This window comes from Pseudorasbora parva, chromosome 6, assembly GCF_024679245.1.
Source record: "Pseudorasbora parva isolate DD20220531a chromosome 6, ASM2467924v1, whole genome shotgun sequence".
Lineage (NCBI taxonomy): Eukaryota > Metazoa > Chordata > Actinopteri > Cypriniformes > Gobionidae > Pseudorasbora > Pseudorasbora parva.
The window spans coordinates 23007730-23026912 of record NC_090177.1 but is presented as its reverse complement, the minus strand read 5'-3'; the positions used below and the strand labels follow the sequence as shown (position 1 = coordinate 23026912).

Sequence of the window (19183 nt, the reverse complement as noted above, 5' to 3'; positions counted from 1 at the left end):
CTTCACAGACTCCACTGCAAACTGAAACTCACAGGAGACATTTCCTCCCCCAGATGTCATCTTTTATTTTGCTTCACAGTAGGACATCTCCCTATATAAAATACTAAATAGCTTCTTTGCCCGTCCTATGTTTCTGTGCAGCACCTTGAGAAATATTGAAATTTTTTTTCTGTGGCGAACAAACCAGCAATGTCTTGACAAAGAATGGGCAGCGCTGAAACGGGTGAGGGATGAGAAATAAACCCAGAGCCGTGACTTGGCACATCCCTTCCATGCTTCTAATCAAATCATATTTCCTCTTCCATCTCCTCTCCTCCAGCTTGAAAGGGGATTTTTCTATAGCTCTCCATCGTACAGTTATCACCCGAGGAAATTTGTCATCATCACAGATGATCCTCTCAAAACATTTCATCACTCTTTTCATCCTCGTTCCTCCACTCCTCTACATATTGCTCCAGCAGATTGTATTAAACATTGTGTTATCTTCGCACGGTTGTCAGCTCTTTCCCAACCTTGACACCTGTCTTGATAGCCTATAGACTAAATTACTTTTGAATGACCACTGTGATTCCTTTCACAGTGTTATTACACTGAACCAGAGCAAAATTTTTCGTCTGCCTTCCAGGATGTTTAAGAGCTATGAAGTGCTCTGGCAAAATTGTTGAGGGCTAAAATGACCTTTTCTTTTTATCTTCTGTAGCATTAAGTTGAGGTTTCATGCTTCAAAGCTCACATCAAATGGAGGGAGGGAAAATAAAAAGCAAGGGGCAACCATGGGGAAGGGGAGGGGGATGCGGTGCCGAACAGTCATTAGGCTGTGAAGAAAGCCAGCCCGCTGTCCTGCTGAACAGTTTTGATCTGCACATTTCAATTAAATTTCACATCAGGAAGCCTGCCATCCTTTGGCCTGCACCTGCGCCCTTACCGACCCCGCCAAAAAGCCTTTTGCTCTCAGACGTGGGCCTGGGCCTTTCGCCATTGCACGTTCCACTCATCATATCGAATAAATAACCCTCAGGAGCCGGGCTGGTATACTTTAAGTTGAGCTTCTCAGCCTTGTGTTTCTTATTTGGCAAGCATTTGTACCACCCACAAGTAATTGATATAATTGTGATAATTGATATTCTTTGAACATGTGTCCATTGGGCCGCTCAAGGATGGGCTACTCTAAGTCTGATGCATGTGGAAACTTTTCTCTGCTGCTCAGTATGCAACTGTGATTTGTGCATTTTTTTATTTATTTCAATCATACTATTGTTTTTGTTTATGCTTTACCTTGATTACTTTTTTGGGGGAAAGGGGAAATCAAAGCTCGTAAGAACCTGTAAGCATGAGACTTATCCTGTGTGCTTGTCCATGTCAGACATGGTAGCTTTGGTTAAGACCAGCCTTGGGTTTTATAGCCTTTCCATCAGACTGCAGCTTTTTTTTATTTGTGATTTATGTAAATATAATTCATATACTCGAGTGCAGGCATCCGAAGCAAATCTATATGGTTCAGTAAAATTCACTCAAGCAATAAAAAAGCCTATGAATAGTCTGATAGGATTCAAAGTACATGTTTTTCCGCTTTCTGACAAGAATAGTTAGAAGTGTTTGCTGTTAAATCTGTTAATGTGTTGGGGAGAGCAGCATTTTAATGACCAATTTATGTCAAGAAGAACAGCCGAAGCAAAGAGGGAAAGCAATCAATATGCATTAAAGACACCCAAGCCCTATTCAGCCTGAGTTTAACAGATCCTGTCAGACCCCATGTCTGTCCTCTTCACTCATTCCTGCAACATTAACACATTAAAGCATGTTAAAAGCTCAGCCGTTGACACTCCAATGTAATGTCTTCAAATGAACATCCAAAATCAGCCAAATGATTCAAATGGAAAGAAACCGAAAGGTACAAGAGAGAAACAAGAGGAACTACCACAGGAAAAATGTATAATTGCTTCTCCACCTAACAACGGTTTCAGGGCATGTATATTATTTTGAATGTGTCCGGAAAGCGACAGTTAATTTGCGCAGGCCGCCTCAGCAAAGCGTCTTCTGATCCATGATTGCATGTGTTAATGTTTCAGTAGGGTATTGATTTCCTGGCTGGCTTTTGTGCTCGGGATTTATATGCCTTACTCCCTGGCAAGCGCGCCCTCTGAATGTTTGATTAAAGTTCAATTGACTCTTCTAGCGCAGAGGCTTGGAGCCATTTTACTCCCTATTTGTAGCTCCAAAGCTCTCCCTGACATGTTCCTTTGTTTCCATTCAAACGCCTGCCACCCAGGCAGCCACCAATGTACTGATCCTAATATCCCAGCATTCAGAGAGCTTCACTGCCTAATCCTGGGACAGACACGGCCACAGCACAACAAGCTGGCCTGCTGGCAAACCCGGCATGGATTCTTTGTCCAGGACTTTATACATTCTCCCTTCCTTTCTATCTGTTATCAAAACCAAATTTGTTTCATCACCCAAGTGAAGTGCAGCTGCCCTATCAGTTTGACATTTGAGGTCTTTTCATGCTCTTATCAAGCCATATTCACATCCAATTGATAAAACAACATGTTTGTAACGTAGCTGAAGATGTTTTTTTTTGTTCATTTTTATACACTGAGACGGTCTTAAATGTTTGTAAAAACAACTGGCTTGTAAGATTGATGTTTTTGTGTTTTATGTCTCTCAGGGGGAGTTGATCACTTTTTACTATTATTGGAAGAAAACCCCAGAGGCTGCTAGTTGCAGAGCCCACCGTAGGCACCGCAGACAACCCGTCTTCCGCCGGATCAAGACCCGCACAGCCTCCACCCCCGTCAACACTCCCTCCCGCCCACCTTCCAGCGAGTTCCGTAAGTGCAATCTGCTTTTCTTCACCCTAGAGACAGAGAACAGACTCTTGTCACAGCTAAACATGACATACCTAAAACTCCCAGGACTAATATGGCTTTTCAGAGCATAGATCTCCCTCTGTGATTCATCAATCTAAACAGCTGAAATCTCATATCCGATAAGAGACGGAACAAGGAGGTATCGCTCTAATTGTGTGTACTATCCTTGTCTCCTGAAAAAAAGCCACTGAAAATGTATTAAGTGTAGCAGGCCTCTGTTTTTTCTTGAACATAATTTGACAACTACATTCTTCTATCTTTATTAACCAACATGATTCTCTTTTCCAGTGGACTTAAGTTCAGCCAGCGAAGATGACTTTGACAGTGAAGACAGTGAGCAGGAACTGAAGGGCTACGCCTGCCGCCACTGTTTCACTACCAGTGAGTGCTTAATTTATTATCAAATTAAATATCACATCATATTATGCAGATATTCAGACCAACTGTACTGTGAGTGTGATGCTGCTTTTATGCAGCAGTTTAATAAGTTAATGATGCAATTTAGAAAGGAAATGTTTATATGTTTATACTATATATTTTATAATATTTATTTTTAAAAATTGGATCAAATTAAGCTATATAACACCAGAGCCGGCGTGTGAAATACTGAGAGGGGGTGATTGGAGATGATCACATAAACAGCATTTATTTAAAATATAATCATTGCATGCTTGTTCCGAATCATTCCCTATCATTGTACCAATTTTGCGATAATGCACTGACAGTCGTTTCCATTACATATTTGCGCAAAACTTTTGCAATATTTTCTAAATGTAGATAACAAATTATTGCGAAACGACAGCGTTTCCATGAGCCCTAGTTATGCGACTAAAATGTATTATTTTCCTCTCGCGATAGGTCATTCCAAAATGATGGCACTTTGTTGGTTTGTATATCCCATCCACCGCACTAGCCATTATTTTTATTGAAAGGAGTTGTGTGTTATCAAAGCATTAATGGCAAGGAAAGCCCCTTAGGTTAGGCTTAAGTGGCATGTAGGTGTGTGTGTGTTTTTCTCCCTCAGATCCGCTTCAGGGTCTTCATGATAATGCGGCATTTCTGCGTTTAGAATCCAGTATTCCTATAATTCTTTTGTCTTTTTATAAGTTTAATAAAGAACTCCCGTCTCATCTTCTCTCCAAACAAACCGTCAGCTGTAAAGAATGATCGACTTTTACACACGCCAGGTTGACGCATATAGAGAACAGCGAAATGTTTGAATTTGCATGGTAGTAACTGGTTTTTTAGTTTGTTTTTTACCACTTCATTATTTGGCTAGAAATTTTGTTTGTTGGAAATATGAAATTAATATAGAAATGCTTTCGAAATGAAAAACAATTATTTTGTTTTTATAAACAAAATACATTTTTGAAATGAAGACTGCATTTGGAAGGCACTGCATGCAAAATAATCCATTCCCTGAGTCCACAAATAATAGTAGACAGTTATGTTTTTAATTATGTCTTGAACTTATCTGTATGCTAAAAATGTAATCTAAAAAAATATATATTTTGCCCGTATTCTTTGATTTTCCGAGTGACCAACTGTGTGACGAACAACAAACAATGAGTTTTCTTGTTGTCCTTCAATTGTCTTAAGGGTGAATTGTTAGAGGAATTAACCTAATAGAGTGATACCATGAGACAGGTAAAGACTCTATAAGAGTTCTCCCTTCAGAAGACTTTAATAATCCCCTCTGCAGGTCTGTAATTACTCTCAGTTTGAGTGTGCTTGGATGCTCAGCCCCTTCCCTTATCTGGCAGATGGACATCAGAGCATGTCATTTTTTAATTTGATCCAATCTGACGGTTACTCATTTGTTTTTTGCATCATTAAATCCTCTGACCTGTTGATGCAGTTGGCATTCGTATTGCATCCACATCTGACATGAAAACAACTTATTTGACCATAGCATGTCCATGGAGTGTTTGGTTAGCCTTAGAGCGCTTCCTGTTAGTGTAATGTTTAATAAGCAGAGCACAGTTGAACTTAAATTTGTGTTTACAGCCTCCAAGGACTGGCACCACGGGGGTCGCGAGAACATCCTGCTGTGCACCGACTGCCGGATCCATTTTAAGAAGTACGGCGAACTACCCCCCATCGAGAAGCCTGTAGACCCGCCACCGTTTATGTTCAAACCTGTCAAAGAGGAAGACGATGGACTCAGTGGGAAGCATAGCATGAGGACTCGACGGAACCGCGGCTCAGTAAGACACTTAACGTTGCTACCTTTAGAGCCATTTTAACTGCATATAATGTGTTTTTTTAGCATTAATAGCCATTTGTTACATCAGATATTTTGTTGTTCGGTTCAGATGTCAACGTTACGAAGTGGCCGCAAGAAGCAAACCGCTAGCCCAGATGGCAGGGCCTCACCAACCAATGAGGATCTGCGGTCGAGCGGGCGTACCTCACCAAGTGCAGCCAGCACCTCCAGCACTGACAGCAAGACTGACTCGATGAAGAAACTCAGCAAGGTACAACCCATGTGCAAAGACTTTTGCATCATAATCACACTGATCATCACAGGAATTTGTTTTTTGAGGAAACATGTTTTCATTTTGTCAAAACAGAAGACTAAGGAAGAGGCGCCATCGCCTATGAAGAGTGCCAAACGTCAGAGAGAGAAAGGAGCCTCAGACACAGAGGAGTCTGAGAGGGCAAGCGCCAAGAAGTCTAAAACACAGGTGGGTAAACTCCTAAACAAGCATCTTAATACAGACAAAACATGAAGATTAGCTTTAACCAGAAATAAGTGGTTTCTATGTTTTTAGTCTGTAGGAAAGGAGGATTTAGAAATCTAAATCTTTTTTTTTTTAGAAAAGAAAACTTTTCTATAAAAAGTATAAAAGTGTAGTATAAAGTGAAGGTAAGTGAAGTCCTACTAAACATGCATCCTATTTAGGAAAGGTATCTCAAAAAGAATAGGAAGCATGGCTAGAAACAGAAACAGAAGCAGAGCTTAATTTTTTTGGTTTTCTGTGCTTTATGACGATGTATAGTTTATTTTACATCTCGTGCTGCTGCATTAAAGGGATAATTCGCTTCAACATGAAAATTCTGTCATCCTTTACTCACCCTCAAGTTGTTTCAAATCTGTCTGAATTTCTTTCTTTCTTTCTTCAGCTGAACACAAGGGACAATTTTTTAAAGAATATTAGTAACCAGTTAACTGGAACCACTGACTTGCATAGTAGGGAAAAAAATACTATGGAAGTCAATGGCTCCAGCTGACTGTTTGGTTACTGACATTCTTATATTATAAATATTTTCTCTTGTGTTCAGCTGAAGAAAGAAATTCATACTGGTTTGAAACAACTTGAGGGTGAGTAAAGGATGACAGAATTTTCATTTTAAAGTGAACTATCCCTTTAAAGATGGCAGTTTTAGTACTGCTAAAGATCTGTGGTAATGTGGCTAAATTATTGTTAGCATGGAAATGTGGAATGTGTTTGGGAAAAAAACGGTCGACTAGAGGTTTTCTTGGCAGAATAGCTCTCCATTAATCCAAAAGACATTAATAAGCTTGTACTAAAGTTCACCGAAGGGTTCATGGCAGCTCTATTTGACCCAGAGTCCAATGAAGACACTAGATTTTAGGGTTGTATTTATTTTGGCCATTACCTATGGTAACAATGTGATTGCGCATTAAAATGATTTCATATCCTTTAAATGTCATTAGTTCACATTACATCTCAATGATGGTGATAAGCAAAGGTTATTTGTTCTTGGTCATGACTGCACCCATTATTTGGTCATTAGTAAACGACGGTATGGCCAAGTTTGACTCTTCCTTCTTTCCATCTCCCACAGGAACTCCGGCCTGACTCGCCCTCGGAGTGTGAGGGAGAGGGCGAGGGTGAGGGTGAGAGCTCGGACGGTCGCAGTGTGAATGATGAGGGCAGCAGTGATCCCAAGGATATTGACCAGGACAACCGCAGCTCCTCTCCCAGCATCCCCAGCCCGCGTGACAACGAGAGCGACTCAGACTCCTCAGCCCAGCAACAGATCCTCCAGGGTCAGCACCCTCCAGTCATCCAGTGCCAGACTGGGGCTTTACCCACAGCCCCTCCTTCCGCTGCTGCAGCCTCCACACCACCCACCTCAGGCACGCCTTCGTTGTCATCCCAGTCGTCCCCCTCTATTCCCCCTACCTCCATGCCTCCTCAGCAGACACCTCCAGCAGGTCCATTGTCTCTCATCCAGTCGGGGGCGCAGAGGCTACCCTCACCGCATTCCCCATTGCAGGGTATGACTCAGCCTCCTCCACCTTCTCAGACTGGCCCTCAGTCCCTGCAGCCTCCACTACACGGCCCCATGCCGCCCATGGGCCATCCTCTGCAGGCGGGGCCATCACACATGCCTCACCCTCATGCTTTACCTGCTCAGTCATTCCCAATCGGTCAGTCTCAGGTCCCCCCTTCACCTCTCCCGAGTCAGCCCCAAGCTGCCTCACTGTCTCAACAGCGACCTCACACCCCTCCATCCCAGTCACAATCCTCCTCACAAAGCGGCAGCCAACCTCCCAGAGAGCAGCCTCTGCCACCAGCACCATTGCCTATGCCTCATATCAAACCTCCGCCTACAACCCCTATCCCACAAATGCCAAACCCTCAGTCACACAAGCATCCCAACCATCCCCCATTCCCGCAGATGCCTTCCAACCTGCCCCCGCCACCCGCCTTGAAGCCCCTCAGCTCTCTATCAACACACCATCCTCCCTCCGCCCATCCGCCGCCTCTTCAGCTCATGTCTCAAAACCAGCAGCTACAGCCTCCACCAGTGCAACCTCCAGTGCTCACCCAGTCGCAAACCCTTCCAGCGACAGGAAGTCAAGCGCCCCCGCCGGCTCCTCCACTCCCTTCCTCTTCCTCTGCCTCACACTCAGCACCTTCTCAGCCACCCTTCCCTCCTCATTCCTTCATGCCAGGCAGCTCGCCCGTCCTGTCACCCTCCACCGTTCCTTCCTCTGTGACAAACTCAATGGCTATGCTGCAGCAGCCACCCTCCTCCATATCCATGCCCCTGCCTGCATCGGTCAGTGCGCCCTGCCCAGGACCCTCTACTGTGCCACCTGTACAGATTAAAGAAGAGCCACTGGATGAGGCAGAGGAGCCAGAGAGTCCTCCACCACCACAGAGGAGCCCTTCACCTCCACCCACCATTGTCAACACACCCAGTCACGCAAGCCAGTCAGCACGGTACATAATTCATTTTTTTTCCATGATAGATTAGAATTATTTGTAAGTGTCTGATGTGCACAGTAATGACTACAGTAAACACATGAATTAATATTTAGATTATGATAATGCAAAATTATAAAAACTACAAAAGCAAACAATAATCTATTATAAAACAACTTTAATAAATACAAATATATTTTATTACATTAGTTTGAATGGTATATTATTTACAATAATAATTTGTAGTAAATTTATATTAATTCATATTTGTTACAATAAAATTAAAAATATTAAAACCAATAATTTGTCATTTTATTATAAATAAAATAGTATTGCATTTATTAAAATGTAATAAAATATTATTTCATTAATTTACATTAAGTTTAAAAGTTACGTTAAATAGCACTGTGTAGCGTCCCAACTAACTGTATCTCAGCTTCAGCTCCTCTGCAGTTATCAGGCATGGACAGGGCACAGATTAATGACTGCATCATAGTGATGAAAGCCTCCATCAGAACATGAGCATGTCTTTGTTGAGCTGCTGTGGCCTTGTCTTGCACTCCCTTGAAGTGAATAGCAATAAGCTCACTAATGCCGAGAGAGAGCTCTGTGCTCATTACAGCACTGGAGATTAAAATGATTGATTGAGTGGCTCTAGTATAGTATAAATGAGAGGACATGCCACAGGTTATTTATTTGACATAAAGTAATTGCATTTCTTTTAAACTGGCTGCAAATTCGGCCTGTGGAAATATGTCTGCACTTCCACAGCTTATATCTGTCACAAAAGAAGAAAGGTTTCACACATGACACTGACAGTGGTAACTTAAAGATTATTCTGATGATTCTGTCTATCTATTCTGTTTACAGGTTCTATAAGCATTTGGACAGAGGTTACAACACGTGTGCCAGAACAGACTTTTACTTCACACCACTGGCCTCGTCAAAACTGGCAAAAAAACGGGAGGAGGCACTAGAGAAAGCCAAGAGGGAAGCAGAGCAGAAAGCACGAGAAGAAAAAGAAAAGGAGAGGGAACGTGAAAAAGAAAGAGAACGGGAACGGGAGAGAGAGAAGGAGGCTGAGAGAGCTGCTGTAAGTTTTGGTCTGATATGTTGCATTTAAAAGCGATGTTTATCTGTCTATAATTTCTGCTAAGATTTGTCATTATCAATTTCTTACTCCTAAATATCTGCTCTGTCTTTACAGAAAGCTTCCAGTTCTTCTCATGAGGGTCGCATGGGTGAACCCCAGATGGCGGGATCGGCTCATATGAGGACCTCTTTTGATCCACCACCCACAACCATCGCCACTGTGCCCCCTTACATCGGCCCTGACACACCCGCCCTGCGCACGCTCAGCGAATACGCTCGGCCCCACGTCATGTCCCCCACCAACCGCAACCATCCCTTCTTTGTCTCACTCAACCCCTCAGACCCACTCCTGGCCTACCACATGCCCGGCCTGTACAACGCAGACCCTGGCATGCGTGAGCGGGAGCTGCGGGAGCGAGAGATGCGGGAGAGGGAGATCCGAGAGAGGGAGCTGAGAATGGAGAGAATGAAGCCGGGCTTCGAGGTCAAACCTCCAGAATTAGACAGCCTGCATCCTTCCGCTAACCCCATGGAGCACTTTGCGCGGCACGGGCCTATTGGTCTCCCACACATGGCCGGCCCTCATCCGTTTGCCTCCTTTCACCCGGGCCTGAATCCACTGGAGCGGGAACGGCTGGCACTGGCCGGGCCACAGCTACGGCCTGAGATGACGTACCCTGAGCGTCTGGCCGAGAGACTACATGTTGAGAGAATGGCTTCTGTAGCTAACGACCCCATCGCACGGCTGCAGATGTTCAACGTGACGCCACATCACCATCAGCACTCGCACATCCATTCACACCTACACCTGCACCAACAGGACCCTCTGCACCAAGGTGAGATACCTTTCATTCTACTGTTGTGTGCTGAGTAGTTGTATTAGGCTCACATGGAATCTGTATACCCAGATCTCAATAATAACGGTTTAAATCCATTCCACAGAATTATAATCCAGAAAATGTGAAAAATGTCCACAGATTCCATCTGGGCCATCTTTAGAATTGTAGAAATGACATGTTGTTGTTGTTTTTATGTAAAAAAAAATTAAAAAATAAAATGATGCTGTCTGTAATGTTCAAAATGTTTTGTTTTTTTAAATGTATGTGAATATAACATTACAATTCACAGTATGAAAAATGTTTAATAATTTTGAGATTTTTTTAAGATTATTTAACACTAATGAATTATGGTTTTATATAGAAAGTGACGCACCAATATAAAAATTCTGGCCAATACCCATTAGCCTAAGATGATTAGTTTCATATTCCAGATAAATGATGAATAGCCGATATTAACATTTATTTAATATTTTGTAAAAAAAAAAAAAAAAAAATGCGGATGCATAAAAATAACATCTCCAATATTGTGCAATAGGCAATATGGAACCTATATTGTGCGTCTCTGCTGTTGAATATTATTATTTTATGCTTGTCATTTATGCGTGATGTTCATTTTGAATATCAGTGCTGTAAGAATGTGTTTCTGTATGACTATGTACCATTACAAAAAGCTGCTGACACGGAGTAGGTGGTGGTGAATGTCTTGTGTGTCCCCCAGGTTCTGGGGCACATCCGCTTGTAGACCCACTGGCCGGCGGACCGCACCTCGCCCGATTCCCCTACCCGCCTGGAGCCATCCCCAACCCCCTGCTCGGACAGCCCCCGCATGAACACGAGATGCTCCGGCACCCTGTGTTTGGTAAGTCGCATACACAAGCAGCATTTCATGCTTTCCAGCTCTTTGTCAAAGCATCAAGTAATGAATCTTGCTGTGTAATCCCTAGGCACTCCATACCCCAGAGATCTCCAAGGTGGGCTACCACCACCAATGTCAGCGGCACACCAGCTGCAGGCCATGCATGCACAGTCTGCAGAGCTACAGAGATTGGCCATGGAGCAGCAGTGGCTACACGGTCATCACCACATGCACGGAGGCCCTCTGCCAGGACAGGAGGACTATTACAGGTCAGTCCCCCAGTCAGAACTTTTCTAGAAATGATCTATGCTACAAACATGCGTGATAATACCATACGTGCCTCTTCCCACTGTATTTCAGCCGGTTGAAGAAGGAAAGCGACAAACAGCTGTGATCAACCGCGGGCTCCCAGAGGATCAGCAGGACACAGGAGGTCACGGCAGAACAGTACACAGGACACAGGAACTCGTGTGTTCTAGGAGCGTTTTCAGTTCGGCGAAGCGACGAGGATCGTCTGAGGAAACTTCTTTCTGTTGTCAGCTTTCTTCACTATTCCGGACTTTTTTTTAAGACATTGACTTTTTCGGGGGGTTATATATCGTTCGAGTAGTGACAGCGTCCTCAAGACTGATTGTGACTTTCCTGCATGAACATACTCTGAGAAGCTTCCCTGACGTCTTTTGTAGGTGCTAGAAAACCAGATACTTTGTCACTGTGCTAATTGGGGGGAAAACAGAGGAACAGAGAAAAGTCGGGCCATTATATCTGAAAAGTGCTATCTTAAATTCAATGTTTATTTTAATACATTGTAGGAGGTTTTCATAATGTTAAGAAAAGCTGCAGCATGGCATTTTTTGAGTCTGTAAATAGTATATAAATATATATATATATATATACATATATAATTATTACTATTATCATAATTATTATTAGGTGTGGATTCCTAACAGATACGTTAGACCTCCGATATAATAATTTTCTGAAGTGTCATCCCTTGTTTCAGAGGGGAAGGAGATGGCACCGTCAGAGCAGGTAACCATGTCAAATGGTTCGGTCCATGTAAAAGGGGTTTGCTGAGTAGAATGGTACCGGATTTTAATCCAAACACCTCTAGAGGTCAAAGCTCAGATGACTTTCCTTATTTTTTTTCTTTGTTTGATTTGTTTCATATTTTGACAGTGTATGACAAACACTCATGACATTATGACCACATTTTTTTTATTTCGTTGCTGAACTCAAACCGAGTTCGACATTCAAAACACTTGAAGGAGGAGGTGCGATACCTCGTGAGTATTGGGGCAAGTAGCCCATTTGGAAAGAAGAATATTGCACTGATTAACCTCAGTTTTTCTTTTTAAACTACAATTGGCTTTCCTATGGCTTAAGTTTCAGCAAGTGCATTTCGAAAGCCCTTTTCTGTGTACCAAAGTTGAACGGCATTCAGTTTTGCAACTGGGTTCATATCTCAGCTAGTTCCCTCAGTGCATAGAGATTGCAAAACATTTTTTTAAATAACAATATGACAGCTTGATGCACATTTTTTACTTTTAGAATTACACATTGTCCAAGGGTGCTGGAAAAGATAGCCCCCATCCCCTCCCTCCCTCCCCCCCCTCCCCCCTTCCCGTTTGCCTCCTGAAGTCCTCTTACGAGCTACTCGCGCAGTCAGTTTCCCGACCTACTGTACAGATTCATAAAACCATTCTCACTGTGAAGCCAGGGGGAAGATGGTGGCAGAAGAGACGTCAAGCTTGGATTGTGTACCTGTGTGTGCATGTGTTCACAGTAGTGGAGATGACTGTGCTTGAGCTTCTCTCTGCATTCCTGACACTGCATTACCTATGATGCATGATGCCTCTTTAGTTGCTCTCCATCATGTAGAGGCTGTTTGATAGCAATCATTGACTGTTACATGCAGAATTTTTGTTCATTTTTTTCCAGACCCATCAAAATTAATGTTCATCATTTGAAATGACAAATGCTAAATATTTGTTTTACCTCTGGTGAGATTGTGTATGGGCCTCTTTTGAGCTAAAAGTTCAAAGTACAGTAAAAGCTCATAGTACTGTTTTTAATTCTCCCCTTTTGTTTTAAAAAAAAAGCCATTGTGCATCCTTTGACAAGTATGCATAGAAGCCAGTTTTTAGCAGTATATGCCCAAAGCTGAACACTTTCTGTAATTGGACTGTCATGTATCTTTTATTCTGTCTCAGATGTATACAGCATTTTACTTTTGTTTTAAGCATTTTCTCCTTTTGTCCCTTTTTTGTGTCTTAAACCTTTGATGTTGAGTGTTGTCAATGGTTTAGCTTCTTGTTTAAAAGCGGCAATAGCAGAATGTACATTCTGACTGCTAAGATTTATATATACTGGTATCTTGAAGCTTATTGTATATATTAGTAGTCGCAATGGGATGACACAGTGTAAACAAAAAGTAGAGATAATTAAGGCAGATTGTGAGTCCTGTGTTCTCCCCATTTGAGTATTTTGTAATTTTTTTGACAAATTTGTGGAATTAAAATAAAACTAAGTTACACCACATGGAAACTTGAGTTCTAGTTAATATCACTTTTTTTTTACATGACATGGCAAAAGTAAATATTCATGCTGGGGAAATCTGGGTTAAAGTGTTTGTTTTCTGTCTTTTACAAGTTCATTGTTAATTCTGATCATCTACTAAAATAGGTTGATTGATTTATACTAGTGACTATAAAAATGTATGCTCGTAATAATAAGTGTGCTGTATCGATCATATCAATGCAAGCAGTTCTAAACAAATACTGTTGTCCATCATTTTATAAGCACAATCATTCTGGGAAATGAACTCATAAAGTGAATTCTGAGAATGGGTCCCCAAGTAACAATAAATGGCAGACCAAAAAAGGTTTGTAATCCACAAGAATTCTGCCCATCTAGTCACAAAGCACTAAAAACTATTGAACATTTACAATCCAAAAACCAGACTAATTTAGAACATTACTCTGTGGTCATTCTTGTCCTTTTACCCCCTCTATGATCCATAAACATCTTAAATTATATACAATTGACTAAATTTTTATTTTAACTAAACCAAAGAGATATGAAAAGTCTTATTTTGTACATGTTGGTATAAGAAATATAGATATATGAACTTTCCAGATGCTGATTTCAGGATGTATATTGTAAGTTAAGGTTGAGCGCATATATAGATGTTATCTCTCAGGTGTAATTTAATACTAATAAAGTGCAATGTTTCTATTAATCACTTTAAATTTAACAATCATTTAAACAAGAATATATAGAAAAACAGGCATGATATTTGAGAGGGGTAAATAAAAAAAAATGCACACTTAGTAATAATTATAATGGTTGTAGTAATTAAACAATGCATCCAATTAAACAGTGCAAACCTCTATTCACAGTGCTTCACTTTTTCCATGTTATGTTACTACCAAAATGGATTAAATGAAATAAAAAAATATTCTCAGTTCTACAAACAATACCCCATAATGACAATGTGAAATAAGTTTGAAATATTTGCAAATGTATTAAAAATTTAAAAAGTATCCACAGCCTTTTCCATGACGGCTCAAGTGCTCCTGTTTACACTGATCATCCTGAGACGTTTTTACAACTTGACTGGAGTCCACCTGTGTTAAATTCTGTTTATAGGACATGATTTGGAAAGACACACACCTGTCTATACAAGGTCCCACAGTTAACAGTGCATGTCAGTGCAAAAACCAAGCCATGAAGTCTAAGGAATTGTCTGTAGACCTCTGGGGAAGGGTACAGAAGAATTTCTGCAGTACTGAAGGTCCAAATGAGCACAGTGGCCTTATCTATAAATGGAAGTTTGAAACCACCAGGACTCTTCCTAGAGATGTCTGCCCAGTCGAACTTAGCATTCAGGGGGAAAGGGCCTTAATCATAGCCTGGATGCCAGCCGAACTTAGCCCCGCCCACAAAATGTTTAGGTCAGGCAGTTCAGTCTGGACTCGATCCATAGGGGAGTAATTATCTCCGAACAGAAACTGTTCGGACCAATGAAATGAAAAAAATGGTGTTTGGGAGGTAAAATGTGTGTTATTTTGGCAAGGTTGCCTGCTAAAATTCGCACTCATGGGTCTATATATCACATAATAGTCGCTACAACCTGCGGACATAGAAAACGACCCGCGGAACAAAACGTGGACTTGGCAACACAGTGCAGTTGAGCTCTGTTGACGTTTGACAATGCGTCGCTTCGCTGCTCTGATTGGTTGTAAGTCTATCCAATTGAGGTCTTTCCTGGTTCGGTTGAAACGCGTCCCATAATCACAGCCCAATGGAGCAGTTTCAGACTCATATTCTGACTAGAATTGATCAGGAACCTGACGGTTACTCTGATAGGGCTCCAGCATTTATCTGTGGAGAGATGAGAACCTCCCAGAAGAACAACCATCCTAGCAGCACTGCACCAATCAGGCCTGTATGGTAGAGTGGCAAGACAGAAGCTATTGCTCAGTAAAAGGCATATTATAGTTTGCCAAAAGGCACCTGAAGGACCCTCAGACCATGAGAAACAAAATTTTCTGGTCTGATGAAACAAAGATTGAATGCTTTGACCTGAATGGCAAGTGTCATGTCTGGAGGAAACCGGGCACCTCTCATCACCTGACCAATACATCCCTTCAGTGAGTGAAGCATGGTGGTGGCAGCATCATGCTGTGGGGTTGTTTTTCAGCAGCTCGAACTGGGAGACTAGTCAGGATCGAGGGAAAGATGAATGCAGCAATGTACAGAGACATGATGAAAACCTGCTCCAGAGCACTCTGGGCCTCAGACTGGGATGAAGGTTTATCTTCTAACAGGACAATGACCCTAAGCACACAGCCAAAATAACAAAGGAGTGGCTACGTGACAACTCTGTGAATGTCCCAGATTGACCCAGCCAGAGCCCAGACTTGAACTCGATTGAAAATCTCTAGAGAGATTAGACAATTGCTGTGCACTGACAGTCCTCATAAAACCTGATGGAGCTTGAGAGGTCCTGCAAAAATGAATGGGAGAAACTGTCCAAAAATAGGTGTTCCAAGCTTGTAGCATCATACTCAAAAAGACTTGAGGCTGTAATTGGTGCCAAAGGTGCTTCAACAAAGTATTGAGAAAAGGCTGTAAATACTTATGTACGTGATTTTTTTTCTTCCTCCCCATTTTTAATTTAATACATTTGCAAAGATTTCAAATAAACTTCTTTCACATTGTCATTAATGGAGTATTGTTTGTAGAATTGAGGGGGAAAAATAAGGAATTTAAAAGCTCCAACATAAAATGTGGGAAAAAGTGAAGCGCTGTGAATTATGAGCGCTGGGATGCACTCTATCTATCTATCTATCTATCTATCTATCTATCTATCTATCTATCTATCTATCTATCTATCTATCTATCTATCTATCTATCTATCTATCTATATATCTATCTATCTATCTATAGTTAGTTCATATTTCATCAAATATATATTTTAAAAAATGTATGAATATATTTACAAAAGTTTATACTGTTAACCACTTAAAATCCAGAATGACATCGTCATATATATACTTTCAATTTAAAATGTCTGTGGAGGAGCTATGACCTCTTACGTGGTACCATTTGCTTAGTTTAGAGTCTCTGCTTTCTGGAGATATGCATCACTTTGGCATTTGTTTTAGACAAAGTAATGTATTTACACTAAATTATTCTGGTACCATTTCCGTCTGGATTTGGCCAACCCAAATTGAAAAGCCTCCCATAAACACACATACAGTGGTCTAAGTTCTCCCTTCAGATCCATTTGAGTAATTCTTGCATACAACATGACACAGACAAACTTCTTTTCCCACTATTTTCTGGAATTTAGTGGAAACAGCTCAAACTGTCTGCAGAAACCTAGAGCACACAGGGCCTGAGTTACACACTTTCAAAAATGAATTTATAAAAAAAAATAATAATTAAAAAGTGCCTACTTTCTTAAGAGGGTTATTACAGCTTAGACAAGATATACTTACATGTTTATCACTTTTAGCAGTGTTGTAACTTCAAAGGGTTTCCTGTAAAATGGCACCAACATTTTGAACTTAGACCACTGTATGTGTGTATGGGAAGCTTTTCCATTTGGGTAGGCCAAATCCAGGCGGAAATCACAAAAATGGTACCAGATGTTAATATTTCATTAATATACACAGATCATATCTGACATAAACACATTTACATGCACACCAGCAAGTTGATAACTCACAAATATCAGCTTATTGAAATAACCAGTTTTCCCCCGTTTACATGCAAACCAGTAAACTGACAACGCAAGTAAACCGCGTTTACATGACTTTAATAATGAACCGGGATATTTCCTTGACGTCAAAAATAATAATGTCCGTATCTGACTCTTAGTATTCCAAATGTTACGTCAGTTGTGATGTTAAATAAAGCGTGCACTGTGTCAGCGGGAGATTAACGGCTCATATTATCCCTCATACAGTTACAGAGATGAGATGAGAACACATCTTTAAAATTTTCTGGGTCTTAAAAGAGTCTGCGTTTGTGATATATGTCTTTATTTCATGCAAAACGCTAACGCTCTGTCTGGATGCATTTAAACCGTGCATTTAAATTTAAATGCAAGTTTGCATTTTTACACATATGTGCACCTATCACCTATCACATATGTGCACTTCAATAAGCCGACAGAAAGGAGGTTAATGCATTTAAATGCAGCGCAAAATCGTGGCAAAAGGCAAAAAACGACCTGTCCCAACCGGTTTATGCTTACACCATTTATGACCGTACTCCGATAAAAGAAAACGGGTTACCGCGTTTACATGACCATGTTCATTGTCGGTTTATTAGGATAATCGGCTTAAGGACGTGCATGTAAACACACTCTATGACTACTTTCCTAATATTGTGTTGGTCCCCCTTTTGCTGCCAAAACACCCCTGACCCGTTGAGGCATGCACTCCACTAGACCCCATAATGTGTACTTGCCCATTTTTTCTGCTTCTAACAGTTCACTTGCTGCCTAATATATCCTAACAGGTACCATGATGAAGAGCTAATCAGTGGTATTCAATTCATCTCTCATAATGTTATGAGGTCATAATGGTATGCTTGATTTGTCTATGTATATACATACACACACACACACACACATATATATATACACATAATATTGCCAAAGGTTTTGGGACGCCAGCCTTTACATGCTTATGAACTTGAATGACATCCCATTCTTAAACTCTATTGGGAAGGCTTTTCACAATGTTTAGGAGTATGTTTATGAATTGTTTTGACAGGTCAGGGCTCTGTGCAGGCCAGTCAAGTTCCTTCGCACTAAACTCACTCATCAATGTCTTTATGGACCTTGCTTTGTGCACTGGTGCACAGTCATGTTGGAATAGGAAGGGGGAGCATGAAGTTGGGAGCATGAAATTGTCCAAAATTGTCCAAAATGTCTTGGTATGCTGAAACATTCAGAGCTCCTTTCACTGAAACTAAGGGTCCAAGCCCAACCCCTGAAAAAACCCACATCATAATCCCCCCTCCACCAAACGTTACACTTGGTACAATGCAGTCAGGCAAGTACTGTTCTGCTGGCAGTTGCCAAACCCAGACTCGTCCATCAGACTGCCAGACAGAGAAGTGTGATTCGTCACTCCAGAGAACACATCTCCACTGCTCTTGAGTCCAGTGGCGGCGTGCTTTACACCACTACATCTGATGCTTAGCATTGCACTTGGTGATGTAAGGCTTGGATGCAGCTGCTCGACCATGGAAACCCATCCCATGAAACTCTCCACGCACTGTTCTTGAGCTAATCTGAAGGCCACATAAAGTGTGGAGGTCTGTAGCTATTGATTGCATCTTTGACATCTGCACATTATGCGCCTAAGCATGCACTGACCCCACTATGGTATGCCTGTACTTTATTTTATACACATTTGGCAACGGAAGCGATTGGAACACCTAAATTCAATGATTTGGAGGGGTGACCCAATACTTTTGGCTATGGGAAGGGAAACGCAACACATGAATATATATTCTGTTCCTACATTTTACAGTGCTTTTGTGTATTATATGTCACTTGCAATTTGCATTTACACAGTGCTGTGAATAAACATATACAGTGAACCTAAAGGTCTAACAGCACAATTTTAAAATATGTCAGTGCGTCTGCAATTTGTTCCTGTTTTCTGTCTGGATAGCTTGAGGGGATTAGCGTTTCAGTGTGAAAAGAAAACTTGGAAGTGCTTCCTCTTCAAAGAGGCCATCTTGAAGGAGTCAGAATCGCACAGTAATGATTTCTGTCCTCTACTGACAGTTGGCGGGTGCTTTTTATGAGGCTAG

General features: G+C 41.4%; 1 protein-coding gene across 6 annotated transcripts in view; it reads left to right on the top strand.

Annotated features, from left to right (window-relative positions):
* The window catches only part of rerea (arginine-glutamic acid dipeptide (RE) repeats a), a 190101-nt gene extending 176720 nt beyond the window's left edge, over window positions 1–13381 (top strand). For 4 of the 6 annotated variants that reach the window (XM_067446262.1, XM_067446259.1, XM_067446260.1 and 1 more), the window contains 11 exons: window positions 2669–2831; window positions 3159–3251; window positions 4878–5077; window positions 5186–5347; window positions 5444–5557; window positions 6684–8071; window positions 8924–9146; window positions 9261–9981; window positions 10673–10843; window positions 10929–11109; window positions 11201–13381. In XM_067446262.1, the coding sequence (XP_067302363.1) occupies window positions 2669–2831; window positions 3159–3251; window positions 4878–5077; window positions 5186–5347; window positions 5444–5557; window positions 6684–8071; window positions 8924–9146; window positions 9261–9981; window positions 10673–10843; window positions 10929–11109; window positions 11201–11234 (3450 nt within the window). In that variant the 3' untranslated portion in view covers window positions 11235–13381. The remainder of the gene's footprint in view (window positions 1–2668; window positions 2832–3158; window positions 3252–4877; window positions 5078–5185; window positions 5348–5443; window positions 5558–6683; window positions 8072–8923; window positions 9147–9260; window positions 9982–10672; window positions 10844–10928; window positions 11110–11200) is intronic. The other 2 variants (XM_067446263.1, XM_067446265.1) reach the window with 1 other exon arrangement.
* The last annotated feature ends 5802 nt before the right edge of the window (window positions 13382–19183 follow it).